At 44.4% G+C, this 16,446-nt stretch overlaps 1 protein-coding gene across 1 annotated transcript in view; it reads left to right on the top strand.

Moving 5' to 3' along the window:
* The first annotated feature begins 2,787 nt into the window (after positions 1 to 2,787).
* Positions 2,788 to 16,446, top strand: part of Stt3A (catalytic subunit 3A of the oligosaccharyltransferase complex) — a 52,319-nt gene continuing 38,660 nt past the window's right edge. The window contains 4 exon segments of the mRNA XM_053797461.2: positions 2,788 to 2,808; positions 13,385 to 13,499; positions 14,388 to 14,555; positions 15,184 to 15,344. Coding sequence (XP_053653436.2) covers positions 2,803 to 2,808; positions 13,385 to 13,499; positions 14,388 to 14,555; positions 15,184 to 15,344 — 450 coding nt within the window. The 5' untranslated portion in view covers positions 2,788 to 2,802.

The following is a 16,446-nucleotide window of genomic DNA, read 5'->3' as shown; positions in this document are numbered from 1 at the left end:
ACTAGTGGTGCCAGTGGTAGTATACCAATAGTAGTGCCAGTGGTAGTGGACCACTAGTGCACCACTAGTTACCTGGAGTTTACCTGGAGAGAGTTTCGGGGGTCAACGCCCCCGCGGCCCGGTCTGTGACCAGGCCTCCTGGTGGATCAGCGCCTGATCAACCAGGCTGTTGCTGCTGGCTGCACGCAAACCAACGTACGAGCCACAGCCCGGCTGATCAGGAACTGACTTTAGGTGCTTGTCCAGTGCCAGCTTGAAGACTGCCAGGGGTCTGTTGGTAATCCCCCTTATGTGTGCTGGGAGGCAGTTGAACAGTCTCGGGCCCCTGACACTTATTGTATGGTCTCTTAACGTGCTAGTGACACCCCTGCTTTTCATTGGGGGGATGGTGCATCGTCTGCCAAGTCTTTTGCTTTCGTAGTGAGTGATTTTCGTGTGCAAGTTCGGTACTAGTCCCTCTAGGATTTTCCAGGTGTATATAATCATGTATCTCTCCCTCCTGCGTTCCACGGAGTAGTGGTGCCAGTGGTAGTGGAACACTAGTGGTGCCAGTGGTGTACACTAGTGTACCACTAGTGGACCACTAGTGGTCCACTAGTGTACCACTAGTGTACCACTGGTGTACCACTAGTGTACCACTAGTGTACCACTGGTGTACCACTAGTGTACCACTGGTGTACCACTAGTGTACCACTGGTGTACCACTAGTGTACCACTAGTGTACCACTAGTGGACCACTAGTGGTGCCAGTGGTAGTATACCACTAGTGGTGCCAGTGGTAGTGGAGCACTAGTAGTGCCAGTGGTAGTGGTACACTAGTGGATCACTAGTGGTGCCAGTGGTAGTATACCACTAGTGGTGCCATTGGTAGTGGAGCACTACTAGTGCCAGTGGTAGTGGTACACTAGTGGACCACTAGTGGTGCCAGTGGTAGTATGCCACTAGAGGTGCCAGTGGTAGTGGAGCACTAGTGGTGCCAGTGGTAGTATACCACTAGTGGTGCCAGTGGTAGTAGTCCACTAGTGGTGCCAGTGGTAGTAGTCCACTAGTGGTGCCAGTGGTAGTATACCCCTAGTGGTGCCAGTGGTAGTATACCCCTAGTGGTGCCAGTGGTAGTGGAGCACTAGTGGTGCCAGTGGTAGTATACCACTAGTGGTGCCAGTGGTAGTATACCACTAATGGTGCCAGTGGTAATAGTCCACTAGTGGTGCCAGTGGTAGTATACCACTAGTGGTGCCAGTGGTAGTGGACCACCAGTGGTGCCAGTGGTAGTATACCCCTAGTGGTGCCAGTGGTAGTGGAGCACTAGTGGTGCCAGTGGTAGTATACCACTAGTAGTGCCAGTGGTAGTAGTCCACTAGTGGTGCCAGTGGTAGTAGTCCACTAGTGGTGCCAGTGGTAGTATACCCCTAGTGGTGCCAGTGGTAGTGGAGCACTAGTGGTGCCAGTGGTAGTATACCACTAGTAGTGCCAGTGGTAGTGGTGCCACTAGTGGATCACTAGTGTACCACTAGTGGACCACTAGTAGTGCCAGTGGTAGTATACCACTAGTGATGCCAGTGGTAGTGGAGCACTAGTGGCGCCAGTGGTAGTGGAGCACTAGTGGTCCACTAGTGTACCACTAGTGGACCACTAGTGGTCCAGGTGCGCTAGACGGGCGGCTGGTGTTCTCCCTGACCGGCCACGCACCGCCCAACACTACACCAGAAACAGCTGTTATATTAACATTTGTGAGTGTCACAGGAGTTACCATCTCATCCCCTGAGACCCCAGAGGTAGATGGGTCTATTTTCTATTCTCCGGGGGTTGTTTAGTGGCCTTACTACCTTTATATAGAGGTTTATTAGGGTTTAATTACAAGGGTTTAAGATAGACGCGGTTTTGACCAATAAGCGGCCGACACCTGAGGGAGTTTGGTGATTCTTATGGATTATGGGGATTTTTATGGGTTTTGGGGGTTAATTGGGGTCATTTGGGGTCATGGCTGACCCAGAGAGGCTGTGTTGTGACCCCTGGATTGCTGTGTGTCACTGAAAGGGGAAAAATAGGCTGATATTTTTGTGGTTTTTGAAGTGGCTGATTCAACCAGTGGCTGGACCTGTTATTTATATATATATTTTTATGATGCTGTGTAGGATTTACATTTTTCCCCCCCTGGGGGGGTTTCTTGAGGCTGGTGAGGGGCTTTGGATTCGTTGAATTGGATTTGTCATTTCCCTTCTTTTCTTCTTTGGGTCGAGTCACATTGCCCTCGTTCTCCCCCCCCCCCCCCCCCAAGGCGTTGCTTGACTCCTAAGGAAGCTTATTTTAGGCCTAATCGCACTTTTTCGGGGTGATTGCAGTTGTTTTGAATATTAATGCGTGTGTAAATTACCGCAGGCACAGGACCCTTATGGGTTTAGTGCTTCCCAATAGTCAAAGTGGCTTGTTTCCACTAGGGTCCTTGATTGTAATAGTAGTGGTAATAATCTCGTATGGAAATCAAGGACCCCAGTGGAAATAAATCAAGGACCCCAGTGGAAATAAATCAAGGACCCCAGTGGAAATAAATCAAGGACCCCAGTGGAAATAAATCAAGGACCCCAGTGGAAATAAATCAAGGACCCCAGTGGAAATAAATCAAGGACCCCAATGGAAATAAATCAAGGACCCCAGTGGAAATAAATCAAGGACCCCAGTGGAAATAAATCAAGGACCCCAATGGAAATAAATCAAGGACCCCAATGGACAAACCGTATTTCACCGCTTATTAGACATGTTTTTTCCATAAAATGTCTCCAGAAACCACCCTGCGTCCTATAAATGAAGGTCAGTGAAGGAGCTATAAGTTTGGGGTGGGCTGTATCTCTCCCAGTTTATGTCCAATGCCAAGCCATTGAAACTAAAAAAAGTGTTATGAGCCGTGTCTTATAATCCGTAAAGTTCGGTAAGTCAAATTTGACTTTTTGTATTATCTTAGGCCTCAGGAGTGGGGAACCTGCAGCGTTCTAGGCCATTAAGTGCGGCCTTCTGAGTGAATCGGAATTTTCCATGAGAAATCCCTGTTATTTTTATTGAAAATATCCCCTCAAGGAAGGTTCCTTGATGTTGGTGAGGGGCTCTTGATTTAGTTTAGTTTAGTTTAATATGTTTATTATGCACCCCATACCCATCCTGTGGGCGGTAGTCAAAAGATTACAGAGGTCCATAATTGGTCCAGGGACTGGACTCCAAAGTTTTGATAGCTGAGCAAGTTACAAAGGTAATGAACTAGATCTGGTCATAATCATGACCAAGTTACAAAGGTAATGAGCTCCAGGTAGAGCTGGTCACACTCATGAATAATTGCAAAGGTAATGAATCATAAACACATTAATCATGAGAATTTACAAAGGTAATGAGCTCCAGGTAGAGCTGGTCACAATCATGACAAGTTTCAAAGGTAATGAATGATAAACACGTTATCACATGATTACAATCATAGACAAATTACATAGTAATGAGCAGTAAACAAACATAGCAGGGAATTCATCCATTGCCCCAACAACAGATGTTGCTAGGTGCCTGTCTTTCCTCGGTAGACAGCCATTGCAAACAGCAGCAAGTTGCCCTGGGATCTGCTGCTTGCACGAGCACCATCGACCCTCCCCAAGAGGTTCAAGAAGCCAGTGACTCCGTTAGCAGCCCGATGAAGAGCTCCCCTAGGGACATGTCAGCGTCCTAGTGGACGCCAAGTTGATTGAAGATCCCAGGCCCTCGTGTGCACGGATGTTGAAGCTTGAGGAACTGAGTACACACTGCCTGTGGCACACCTGACAGCTGCCTAGATCTGTGCTCCAGTTCCCCGAATTAAGCCTGAATGCCTTCCACATCCCCCCCCCAGGCGCTGTATAATCCTCTGGGTTTAGCGCTTCCCCCTTGATTATAATAATAATAATATTGAAAATATGTTACCCTTGTGACTTAGTCCTAACCGACCTGCTCAGAATTTCTCAAATGCTCCCTTATTAGATCACAGTAGCCCCTTTTGGGTTTAGCGCTTGGTTTTCATTATAATAATAATTAGATTACAGATAGCCTTGGAATTTCTTTATTTTTTCACAGTGGTTGTTCTGCATATTGTAATATCACCTGTTTACTGTGATCTTATTGCATATGTTACCTGTATGATAATTTGTGTAACTATATTTGTGTACCTGTACCTAAATAAACCTACTTACTCCATGTACTGAACGCGAACTGTTGTAAAAAGTTTTTAAAATTATGGACGAGGCCTAAATAAGCACCTGCCTACTCTGTAGGCACTGTATGGGCCACTGTGCCCCTCAGAGAAGGTTTCTTGATGTTGGTGAGGGGCTCTTGATCTAAAGAATTGGACCAATGCTTCATTGCCTTTAATCAAATCTGAATGCCTTCCATTCTACGAGGCATTGTACGACCCCCTGTGGGTTTAGTGCTCCCAATGAATGTAATAATAATGGGCCCCTACGGGTTTAACAGCTGTAAGATCCGTCTGAGTTCAGCATTTAGTATTTATTATAATAATAATAATAATAATGTGGGTATAGCACTTCCCATTGAAAATCACTAAACCTGCTATTTTACTAGACAATGTTGAACAGATAGTAAAAAAAAAAAAAAAAAGCTGGACATTTTTTTTGGATTATCCTAGGTAATTTACACATGTTACTATGATAATCTGTGTAACTCTATTTACATGTACCTGTACCTGAATAAACTTGCTAACCACTTTGTATACTCGGCATACACAGGGGCTCGTGGCATGAACACCCAACTGTTATGTTCCTTTGTACAACCATGTATCATGTCAAAATAAAAATGATTATTATTATTATTAAGCATCAGTGATTCATATGCAGGCATCTATGCTTTAAATAAGATATTACAAGGACACCAGTGGAAATAAGTTTCTGGCCTTTTTTTAGGGTTATCCTAGGTAATTTACTCGCGTTACTATGCACATGCAAAAGTACCACTATGAAAAAATTAGTGAACTTCTAAGCGCTTTCGTGATTCCTCACATTATCAAGGAACTGTGCTATGATATGTATGATTGTAGTTATGTGTACCCGTACTAAATAAACTTATCTATGATCTTTCAAGGGGATGAATTGGTTTTTAGATTTGTTTCATATACAGGAGGGCCCCGCTTTACAGCGTTTGGCTAATGAAGCAGTTTTCAGTTACAGCCATTCTTCATTTATTTCCTCTTCAAGGGGGGCTCCTTGGCGTGGTGAAGAGGCTCTTGGTCTGAGGAATTAGACCTATCGGTCTTCTTCCTCAGACCGAACCTAATTACCCCCCAATCTCCCCTCCCCTATCCCATCCTCCCCATCCTCCCCTTTTTCCTTTCCTCCTCCTCCTCCCCACTCCTCCCTTTTGCCCTTCCTCTTTTTGTCCTTTGGGATTTCTCCCACAGGCGCGCTAGTTCCTAGGTAGGAGAAAGGACACCGGGGTCCATCCCATTCCGTTGAGGTTTCTTGGCGGTGGCGTAGTTTGCCGTGGAATCTGGATTGCCTAGGGATGTCCCGATCCCTCTCCGGTATCCCGGAGTAGCTTTGGGTGTCTTTTGGGCGACGGGTGTAGCTCTGGAAGCCACCTTTCGGATTCCGGGGGTGGTGGCTGAAGGAGGTATGCTTTGTGGCGGATATCCGGCCGCCCTCTCTTTTGTCCACCGAGGTAGCTCGGCAGATGTGAGGTTGCTATCCCAGATTGCTGGTTTACTGGCATGAAGGGTAGGGTATGGCACGGGTTCCATGCTGCATCTGCGCTACTAGCGGTGTCGAGTCCTCTTGGGCGCGGAGGGAGATTTCTGGCCCTTTCATCCCTCCTAGGAACTATCCCTCCCCGGTCCCCCCTTTTTTTTTCTTTTTTTTATTTTTATTTTCTTTTCTTCTTTCTTTTTTTTTCTTAAAAACAAAAAGAAAGAAGTAACCTAACCATGGCAGCCCTAGTCCATGAACCTGGTACCCCCGGGCCCCTTCTTGATACCGCACCCCGTTCTGACCCCGCCTCGTCTTTGGACCACTCTTCAGACATTCCTCATGCCTCTGTACCTATTGCCGGTGCTGTTTCCTCACCCGCTTCAGGTACTGAGGCCTCGACTGACTCCTTCGATTTATCAGACCTTCGCTCTCCTCTGACTATGCTTCCGGCCTCTCCCTCTACGGTGCGGCAATTTTCAAATCGCCGACCCGTTCCACGTCGGACCAACTCTGGTCCCACGCCTAAACGTCAACGACAATTACCTGCTGATGATACTTCTCCACCTTCACCTTCTCGTTCTTCTCAGAAACGATCGACACGTCCTTCACTACCTTTCCACGCTCAGTTTCAGACTGAACAGTGGACTAAATTCTTCACTTTACGACCAACTTCCTCTACTGCCTATCTTTCTGACCATAGTATTGGCAAGGCACTCCTACGCCATGTTGGTAAAGATATTTCTTTTCATGCTCTTAAGAGCGGTACGCGCATCATTACCGTACAGAATGCTACCCAGGCTCGTGAGCTCTCTCGTCTTACCCATATAGATACTGTTCCTGTCACCCTTGAAAAACATCATTCCCTCAATTCTTGTAGTGGTACCGTTATTCTGCCCCATACCATAGTTCAACAAAATTTCCAGACATGTGGCACCGACATTCTAGAACAGCTGGAACTCCAAGATCTCCCAATCCTCAAGGTAGACACTTACGTTCTTCCTGCCCGTGGGCGGAGACGATACCCTAGCAATGTGGCTCGTTTAACTTTTGACAGCCGAGAACTCCCATCCTCCGTTTATATAGCAGGACATCGGTTACAAGTTCGAAAGGTGATCCCTACACCACAACAGTGTAGAAATTGCTGGCGATTTGGCCATCCAGCGAAATATTGCAGATCTATCGCCGAATGCCCAGTCTGTGGTGCCGATGACCATTCTAATACGTCTTGCAATCGATCTCCCTCTTGCCTTAACTGTCATGAGGCTCACCCTTCGTACTCTCGCCGTTGTCAGGTCTATTTAAACGAGCGGGAAATCCGTTACCTCAAAGAGACAGAAGGTCTCCCTTATGCCATGGCAGTTTCTCATCTCCGCCTCCAAGGGAGACTCCCACGTGTTTCTTATTCCCGTGTTTCAAAACGTCCCCCCACTTCTGGTATCCCATCTTCTACACCCACCTCTGTGGTTACCTCTCCCATAATCACTCCTGTATCTAATCCTTTTGCTGTCCTCGGCTCAGACGTCCCTACTTCAACGCCTCAGTCTAATCTCGCTTCTTCGAGTTCTCTCTTACAAGCCTCAGTATCGACGAGACCTCGTACGACACCTCTTCCCAATCGTCCCTCTACTTCTCAAAAGTCAAAAAAAGGTCCGGTAACACCTCCTACCCATCTTCCACCTCCTCATTTTACCCTCCCTGTCTCTGTCCCTAGTTCTTCCCCTCTCACTGGCTCAGTTACAAGTGCAGAGGTTCACCCTCCTCCTCGTAATGTACCTTCCTCCCCTGTTCCCTCCCAAGTTTCTTCCTCTTCTGCCACCTCCCAGGTTCCTGTCTCTTCTGTCCCCTGCCACGCTTCTCCAGTTCCCTCCACCCTTTCGCCCCCCCCTACCTTGGTACAGTCCAATACAGTTCCAATCTTTACTCATCCTCCCCCTACCATTCCCAATATTGTCTCCCATACGACATCTCTGAATTCCGAAACACTTGAAGCAATCTCTGAATATATTGCAGAGACCAAACCATCAATGGACACTGATCCACCTTCCGCTCTTCCTCTCTCCTCTGCTCCATCTGCGCAACTCCTTTCTTCACAGCGCACCGTTCCTTCGCTGCTTGAACATTTTCCACTGCCTCCGCATGTGGACTTTTCTAACCCTTCTAGTCCGTAGGAACCCTTACCTGCGGATTTCAAGTATCTTTATCATTGCCAATCATGGCCTTTTTACAGTGGAATATACGCGGCCTCAGGGGTAATCGGGGTGAGCTTCAGATGTTACTCTCCCAGTTTGCCCCTGTTGGTGTTTGCTTACAGGAACCAAAATTACACTCTGCTGTTATTTCTCACATCTCAGGCTATAATTTATTGTATTCTTCAGATCCTTTTCCTGATGGGACCTTTAATGAAAGTGCCCTTCTTCTCCGCACTGATATTCCGTACCATCAGCTATTTGTTCATACTTCGCTGCATTACACAGCAGCCCGTATCCACTTACATAGGTGGTATACGCTCTGTTCTTTATATCTCTCTCCTTCTCGGGCATTATCTATTCCGGATTTTGCCTTCCTTGTTTCGTCATTACCGCCACCGATTCTGTTACTTGGTGATTTTAATGCCCACCATTTCCTCTGGGGAGGGTCTCACTGTGATTCCCGTGGAATTCAGTTAGAGGCTTTTCTTGCCACCCACCCCCTCCATGTTTTAAATACAGGTACTCACACCCATTTTGATCCTCGGACTCATACTCTCTCTTGCATCGATCTCTCAGTTTGCTCTTCCTCCGCCGCATTAGACTTTACTTGGTCTGTTCTCCCGGACTTACATGACAGTGATCATTTCCCAATCATTCTTACTTCCCCTTCATATTCGCCACCTCTTCGCACCCCACACTGGCAATTTAATCGGGCAAATTGGAACCTTTACTCACACCTGACTGTTTTTAAAGAGGTTCCTTCTTCGTCCTCCATCGATGAGCTTTTACACCTCTTCTCGTCCTCCGTTTTCACCGCAGCTTCTCATTCTATACCCCAAACTTCGGGCAGGCATTCTCAGAAATGCGTGCCTTGGTGGTCTCCTGCTTGTGCTCGTGCAGTACGTTTGAAACGCGCTGCATGGGGCAGGTACCGGTACAATAGAACCACAGAGCGACTCCTTGATTTTAAACAGAAGCGTGCGATCGCTCGCCGTGTCATCCGTGACGCTAAACGCACTTGCTGGCGAGATTATGTCTCCACCATCACCTCTGCTTCCTCTATGAGTGCAGTCTGGAAAAAAGTACGAAAACTGAGTGGTAAATATTCTCCTGACCCGGCTCCTGTTCTGCGGGTTGCCGGTGTTGATATAGCAAACCCACTAGATGTTGCCAATGAAATTGGCAATCATCTGGTCCGTATTTCTCAGGGACTCCATCTATGCCCCTCATTTCTTTCCTCAAAGTCTGCCAGAGAGTTAGCACCCTTGGACTTTTCTTCTCTCAGAGAAGAACAGTATAATGTGCCTTTTACACTTCAAGAACTGGAGGCAACACTCTCAGCTTGTCGATCATCGGCAGCTGGGCCCGACGACATTCATATTCGTATGCTACAACATTTACATCAGTCAGCCCTTGCAGTCCTATTACACCTTTACAATCTTATTTGGTCACAAGGAGTTCTTCCACAGCTGTGGAAATCCGCCATTGTTCTCCCTTTCCGCAAACCAGGCACTACGGGACATGAAACCTCCCACTATCGTCCCATTGCTCTTACCAGTGCAGTTTGCAAAGTAATGGAACGTCTAGTAAATAGACGTTTAGTGTGGTATTTAGAGACACACAACAGTCTCTCCACTCGTCAATATGGCTTTCGTAAGGGACGTTCTACCATAGACCCCTTACTGCGCTTGGATACGTATGTTCGTAATGCCTTTGCGAATAACCACTCAGTTATCGCCATATTTTTTGACCTTGAGAAGGCATATGACACAACTTGGAGGTATAATATTTTAGCCCAAGCCCACTCCTTAGGCCTTCGAGGCAATCTACCATCCTTCCTTAAGAACTTTTTAACTGACAGGCATTTCCGTGTTCGGGTTAATAATGTGCTCTCCCCGGACTTTGTCCAAGCTGAAGGTGTCCCCCAGGGATGTGTTCTGAGCACAACACTTTTTCTCCTTGCTATTAATGATTTGGCCTCTAGGCTTCCATCAAATATTTGGTCATCACTCTATGTTGATGACTTTGCTATTGCCTGTGCAGGCGCTGACTGTCACCTCCTTACAGTTTCTCTCCAGCATGCAGTCGACCGTGTTTCCAATTGGGCCACCACACATGGGTTTAAATTTTCCAGCACTAAAACCCACCAAATCACTTTCACTAGACGCTCTGTCATCTCTGATCATCCTTTGTACCTCTACGGCTCACGTATCCCTGAACGTGATACAGTCAAGTTTCTGGGCCTCCTCTTTGATCGTAGGTTATCCTGGAAACCTCACATTACCTCTCTGAAGGCAACTTGTCACAGCCGGCTGAACCTTCTTAAAACCCTTGCTCATCTTTCGTGGGGAGCTGATCGTCGAACCCTCCTTCACCTACATTCCACCCTTATTTTATCGAAACTTGATTATGGTGACCAGATCTATTCAGCGGCATCTCCTGCTACTCTCTCTAGCCTTAACCCCATTCATCACCAAGGATTACGTTTATGCCTTGGTGCTTTTCGCTCTTCCCCTGTCGAAAGCCTCTATGCAGAAGCGAACGTTCCATCCTTATCCGATCGCCGTGATGCCCATTGCCTGCGCTACTATGTACGCTCTCATGATCTCCGCAATCCTTCCATTTATAGAATGGTCACTGATATTAGTAGACATTCTTTATTTGTTCGCCGCCCCTGCTTACTCCGTCCCTTCTCTCTTCGCCTTCATTCGCTCTTGTCTTCTCTTCAACTACCACCTTTCTATGTACATGTAGCATCTCACTTTTCCCTACCCCCCTGGGAGGTCCCAGCTGTTCGAGTCTGTTCTTTCTCCCTCCCTTGCTCGAAAGCCCAACTGTCTACGGTCGCTTCCCGCTCTCTTTTTCTTGACCACTTTCACTCTCATTCTCATGCCATTGCTGTGTACACAGATGGCTCTAAGTCTTCTGACGGCGTAGGATTCGCAGCAGTGTTTCCGGACAGCGTCGTACAAGGGCATTTACTATCTTCAGCTAGTATTTTTACTGCTGAATTATATGCCATCCTTACAGCACTTATCCGTATTGCATCTATGCCTGTGTCATCATTTGTGGTTGTCTCAGACTCCCTTAGTGCTTTACAGGCTATACAAAAATTTGATACACCTCACCCCTTAGTCCTCCGTATCCAACTTTGGCTACGCCGCATCTTTACTAAGCATAAAGATATTGTTTTTTGTTGGGTCCCTGGTCATGTTGACGTACAGGGCAATGAACAGGCAGACACTGCTGCGCGGTCAGCAGTACATGACCTACCAGTTTCTTACAGAGGTATTCCATGTACGGACTATTTTGCTGTAATATCTTCCCACCTTCACACCCGTTGGCAACAACGTTGGTCTACTATGCTCGGCAACAAACTTCAGTCTATTAAACCGAGTATAGGTTACTGGCCGTCTTCTTATCACCAGTGTCGAGGTTGGGAGACTACTCTCTCCCGTCTTCGCATTGGCCATACTCGTCTTACTCATGGATATCTCATGGAGAGGCGTCTTGCTCCTCTCTGTGAGAATTGCCAAGCTCCATTATCAGTCAGCCACATTCTGTTGGACTGCCCACTTTATCAACGAGCACGCAGAATTTACCTCTGTCGTCGTCTTCGCCCCGCTGCTCTCTCTTTACCTTCCCTTCTCGCTGATGGACCCACCTTTCATCCGGACTCTCTTATTGACTTTTTGACAACGACTGACTTACTTCACAAATTCTGATACTTTCAGCCCTTTCTACTTGTATCTCTTGCTACCCTCTACCCCCGTACTATCCCCTGCCCCGCTGTTTTCTGTAACCTGCTGATCATCCCCCCTCCCTCCTGCCATCCAATTCCCTTGCTTCCTTCCCTACCCTGCAGCGCTGTATAGCCCTTGTGGCTTAGCGCTTCTTTTTGATTATAATAATAATAATCTTCATTTATTCAGGCTACCTATAATAAATATATTCACTACTCACTATAAGCTATGAAAGAAAATATTTTAAATAATGCGTGTACTGAATAAGCATTTTTTTTAGGCTTAGCTCTATTCCTTACTAAATTTTTTTTTTTCAACAAACCGGCTGTATCCTCTTTTTAAATTTAGTAATTTATACAGAAGGGGTTACTAGCCCCTTGCTCCCGGCATTTTAGTCGCCTCTTACAACACACATGGCTTACGGAGGAAGACTTCTGTTCCATTTCCCCGTGGAGATAAGAGGAAATAAACAAGAACAAGAACTAGAAAGAAAATAGCAGAAAACCCAGAGGGGTGTGTGTATATATATGCTTGTATATGTATGTGTAGTGTGACCTAAGTGTAAGTAGAAGTAGCAAGACGTACCTGAAATCTTGCATGTTTATGAGACAGAAAAAAGACACCAGCAATCCTACCATCATGTAAAACAATTACAGGTTTCCGTTTTACACTCACTTGGCAGGATGGTAGTACCTCCCTGGGTGGCTGCTGTTTACCAACCTACTACCTATGTCCTTACTAAATATGATAGTATAAATATGTTATCACACATAGTGTAAATTACCTAGGACAACCCGAAAGAGTCAGTGACTTACTTCCATGTTGGTACCTCATGCATCATTGGTAGCAAACTTGGTTCACAACCAAAGGAAATAGGCTCATTCTTAGGTGAAGGCAAGATATAGGGTCTAGACTCCTACTGCTGCTATTCACCTAGCAGTAAATTGGTACTTGATTGCTTGCCAGCTTTTGTGGGTTGCATCCTGGGGAAGAGATCCAGATGATCCCGACAGAGATGCCACTGTGATTTGCTTTCTTGGATTATCCTGGGTTAATAATTGTCCATGGTTAATAACCTCATGGATCAAGTTTTAGCACCTTCAGCTTAAATCAGAAGAATCTGGGTTCACTCCTGGCACAGTTGGATTCCTTGATTTACCTATCAGTTAGTAGGTACAGTGGTACCTCAGGTTACGAAGTTAATTCGTTCCAGAAGGCTGTTCAAATGCCGATGCCAAACAAATATGTTCCCATAAGGAATAATGTAAATTAGAATAATCCGTTTCAGACCCCCAAACATATACTTACAAAAGCACTTACAAAAATACACTTACATAATTGTTTGAGTTGGGAGCTGTTCGTATGCCGAGGTACCGCTGTATCTGGGTGTTAGCCGACTGTTCCGAGTCATCCTGGGGAAAAAAAATCAGAGGAAATATTGTAAACCATTAGATTATTTTGTTACTAACTGTCCAGGTTAATAATCTGAATAGGTGTCCCTTGGCTCAGCTGGCAGTGCTCTCGCCTCGTGCACACTGAGTGTCTGTGGTTCAATCCCCGCCATGGGCATGTTTTCTTACATCTGCTGTCCCTGTTCACCTAGCATTAAGTAAACACTTTGGTGTTAGTCGCATGGTGTGGGTCGCATCCTCGCTCCTCTCAGATCAAGCATATTATGCCTTTACTACACCCTACCCTGCAGCGCTGTATAATAATTTTTTTAAGCTAATTTAATTTTTTTTTTCAGTACACGATGTCTGCTCCAGTACTTAATTACCGGACACGAGGATGGCTCCGCATGTCAGTTGAAAAGCAAGACACATTGCTCAAAATGGCTGTTCTATCTCTTGCAGCAATTCTGTGTAAGGATCTGTTTAGTTATTTTGCGGGTTATGAATCATACTATTTTGTAGAAGTTTGTCATTCGTGTTTGTGATTTCACTAATGTAAGGTTTCAGTATACAGTATCTTTAACATTAATTATCTGCTACTTCATCTGTATACTGACCGAATTTGTTCCCATAAGAAAAATTGTGAAGTAGATTAGTCCATTTCAGACCCCCAAACATACACGTACAAACTCGCTCACATAAATACACTTACATAATTGGTCGCATTCGGAGGTAATCGTTATGCGGGGGTCCACTGTACTTGAGTAACACTAGTTATGCTGAATATATCATTAATTTATTATTGTGGCCTGGTTGATAATGGAGGATGAAATGAGAAGAATGTCCAATTTTAAATTGTTTCATTCAGGCAAAGTTTAATGCTGTACACAATTACTTTTTTATAATTCATTACATTTTGAAGTTAGATTTATTTGTTTAAAAACCTCCATGATTTGAAAAGGACTAGTCACAAGTGATCCACATATTAGAGATGGGCTATTATCAAAGCACATTGCGGCAAACCCTCATTTTAATAGACTAATATGGGGAAACGTGTGGCCAGACATGGCAGTTGTGATGGCTAGAAATGAGTTTTGCCATGATCATAATAGTAATAGTTTTATAGCAAATGGATTTTGACCATTTACTTGACCTGGTGGGTCTTGCCCAGTATTTCTGATGGCCATTAAATTATAGTCTGTTAGATAGAGGGTTTACTTGTTCACAGAAGTTGGTATAAGAACAGACACCAATAAACAAGGGAGGGAGGGTAGAGATTGGAAATTGAGTAAGGGGAAGAGGAGTATTGGGTTGGGAAGGTTACCATAATACATTAATATTTCTTTCATTTCTTCCCAGCATTTTCGTGCAGGCTTTTTTCGGTTCTTCGGTTTGAATCGGTTATCCACGAGTTTGATCCCTACTTCAATTACCGCACCACCAAATTTTTAGCTGAGGAAGGCTTCTACAACTTTCACAACTGGTTTGATGATCGAGCCTGGTACCCACTTGGAAGGATCATTGGAGGTAAGATTTTCAGCCTTAGTCATGGTGTTTTGTTGCATATTCAACCAGGGCTCGATTAGTGTGAGTTCAAATAGTGCAAATTTCAGTTTAGTGTGAAATTAATTAATGCTATTTTTTCCCCATAAACTCTTCAAATCGTATGCAATACATAATTACATATAATTCGATTAGTGCAAATTCGAATAATGTGACCACTCCAAGGGATTCATTATTTACACTAATTGAGATCTAGCAGTGTAATTTGAGAGATGCCTGTAGCAAGGTGCTTAAGAGTTCAAAAAGTTCCTACATTTGATCTTGTTACATATATGCTTATACGTACTGTAAAGCGAAAATCTCTGTAAAGTGAACCTTTCAAATGCATATAAAGGCCTGATAACATGTTTATACTATCATTAGAGCAATAGAGCTAGGCCTAAAAAATGCATATACAGTACACACATTACTTACCTTAGAAGTTTTTTGTCCTTAGCTTATAGTGAGTGATAAATTTATTTATTGTAGGAAGTCTGAATAAATGAAGAATGGGTATATCTGAAAATCAGTGCATTAGTGAAACTGTAAAGCAAAGCCTGCTTGTATTATGTATTAAATTGCATTCTGGATAATTTTTTTTTTTATTCCTCAGGCACAATCTATCCAGGATTAATGGTGACCTCTGCAGCCATCTACCACATCTTGAATTTGGTTAACATAACCATAGATGTGCGTAATGTTTGTGTCTTTCTGGCCCCACTGTTCTCCTCTCTCACAACCCTAGTTACATATCATCTAGCCAAGGAACTGAAGGTATGCTGTTTTAATTTCTTTCAACCTTCATTTTGTATTTTAAGTTGTATTTTTTAGAGATCCTTTGATTTTTGCTTATTTGGAAGTGTCTGATAGTATGAACACTGTATTAGTGTGTTTGGTAGAGGCATGGTTCCAAACAAGCAAATTTTAGCGTCAGCTTGAGCGTTTACTGTTTGTAGATGACACACTACTGTTGAGGGTTTTGAAAGATAAGCTTTACAGGCTAAAATAAAAAGGGGTTTGAGAAGGAATGTAAAAAGGAATACAGGAAAAAGGAAGGTGATAATACACACATAACCAGTACATAGAAGAATGAAATTCATGATGACATTTCAGTCTGACTTGGACCATTAACTAGTCATGCATAGTCAAAGTATGACCGAAGCGTCATCGTAAGTTTCATTTGTCTGTGTGCGGGTTATTTGTGTATTGTTTCGCTTGCAGTATTATAGAGTACATGACAGTATAGTGAATGTAAGAATAGAGGTTATTTTGGAAGAGTATGGCAGAAGTGAATGTATTTAGATACCTGGGACTGCATGCATCCAGAGAGCTGGTAAATTACTAACTAAATAGGGATAAGGTAGATTACCAAATAAAGGAGAGAGAGTTTTAATAGTTGATGAATGTGGCGAAAAGTTTATTAGGAATTTCAATAAAGAGTGAGGTGGGAAGTACAGTGTATTCACTTCTAAGGGTGGATGCTGTTACAGTTTCTTGAGATGTCATTGGACTGCCATGCTGTGCCTTTCTGAAATGGTACATATGTAGTTAGTAAACAAAAATGTGATTTTTTAACAAACTGGCCATCTCCCACTTAGGATGTTATTCTTTTTTTTTAACACATCGGTCGTTTCCCACTGAGGTAGAGTGAACTGAAAAAGAAGAAACATTAATCATCACTCATTCCATCACTGTCTTGCTAGAGGCATGCCTACACTGCAGTTCAAAAACTGCAACATATCTCCACCCCTCCTTCAGAACGCAGGCACTGTACTTCCCACCTTAGGGCTCGAGTCCGGGTAACTGGTTTCCCAGAATTCCTTCATAAATGTTACTTTACAAACATACCAACAGCACATCGTCATAAAAACCTTTT

This window comes from Cherax quadricarinatus, chromosome 86 (genome assembly GCF_038502225.1).
Source record: "Cherax quadricarinatus isolate ZL_2023a chromosome 86, ASM3850222v1, whole genome shotgun sequence".
NCBI lineage: Eukaryota > Metazoa > Arthropoda > Malacostraca > Decapoda > Parastacidae > Cherax > Cherax quadricarinatus.
Note: the sequence above shows the minus strand (reverse complement) of the source record. Positions and strands in the feature narration are given on the sequence as shown.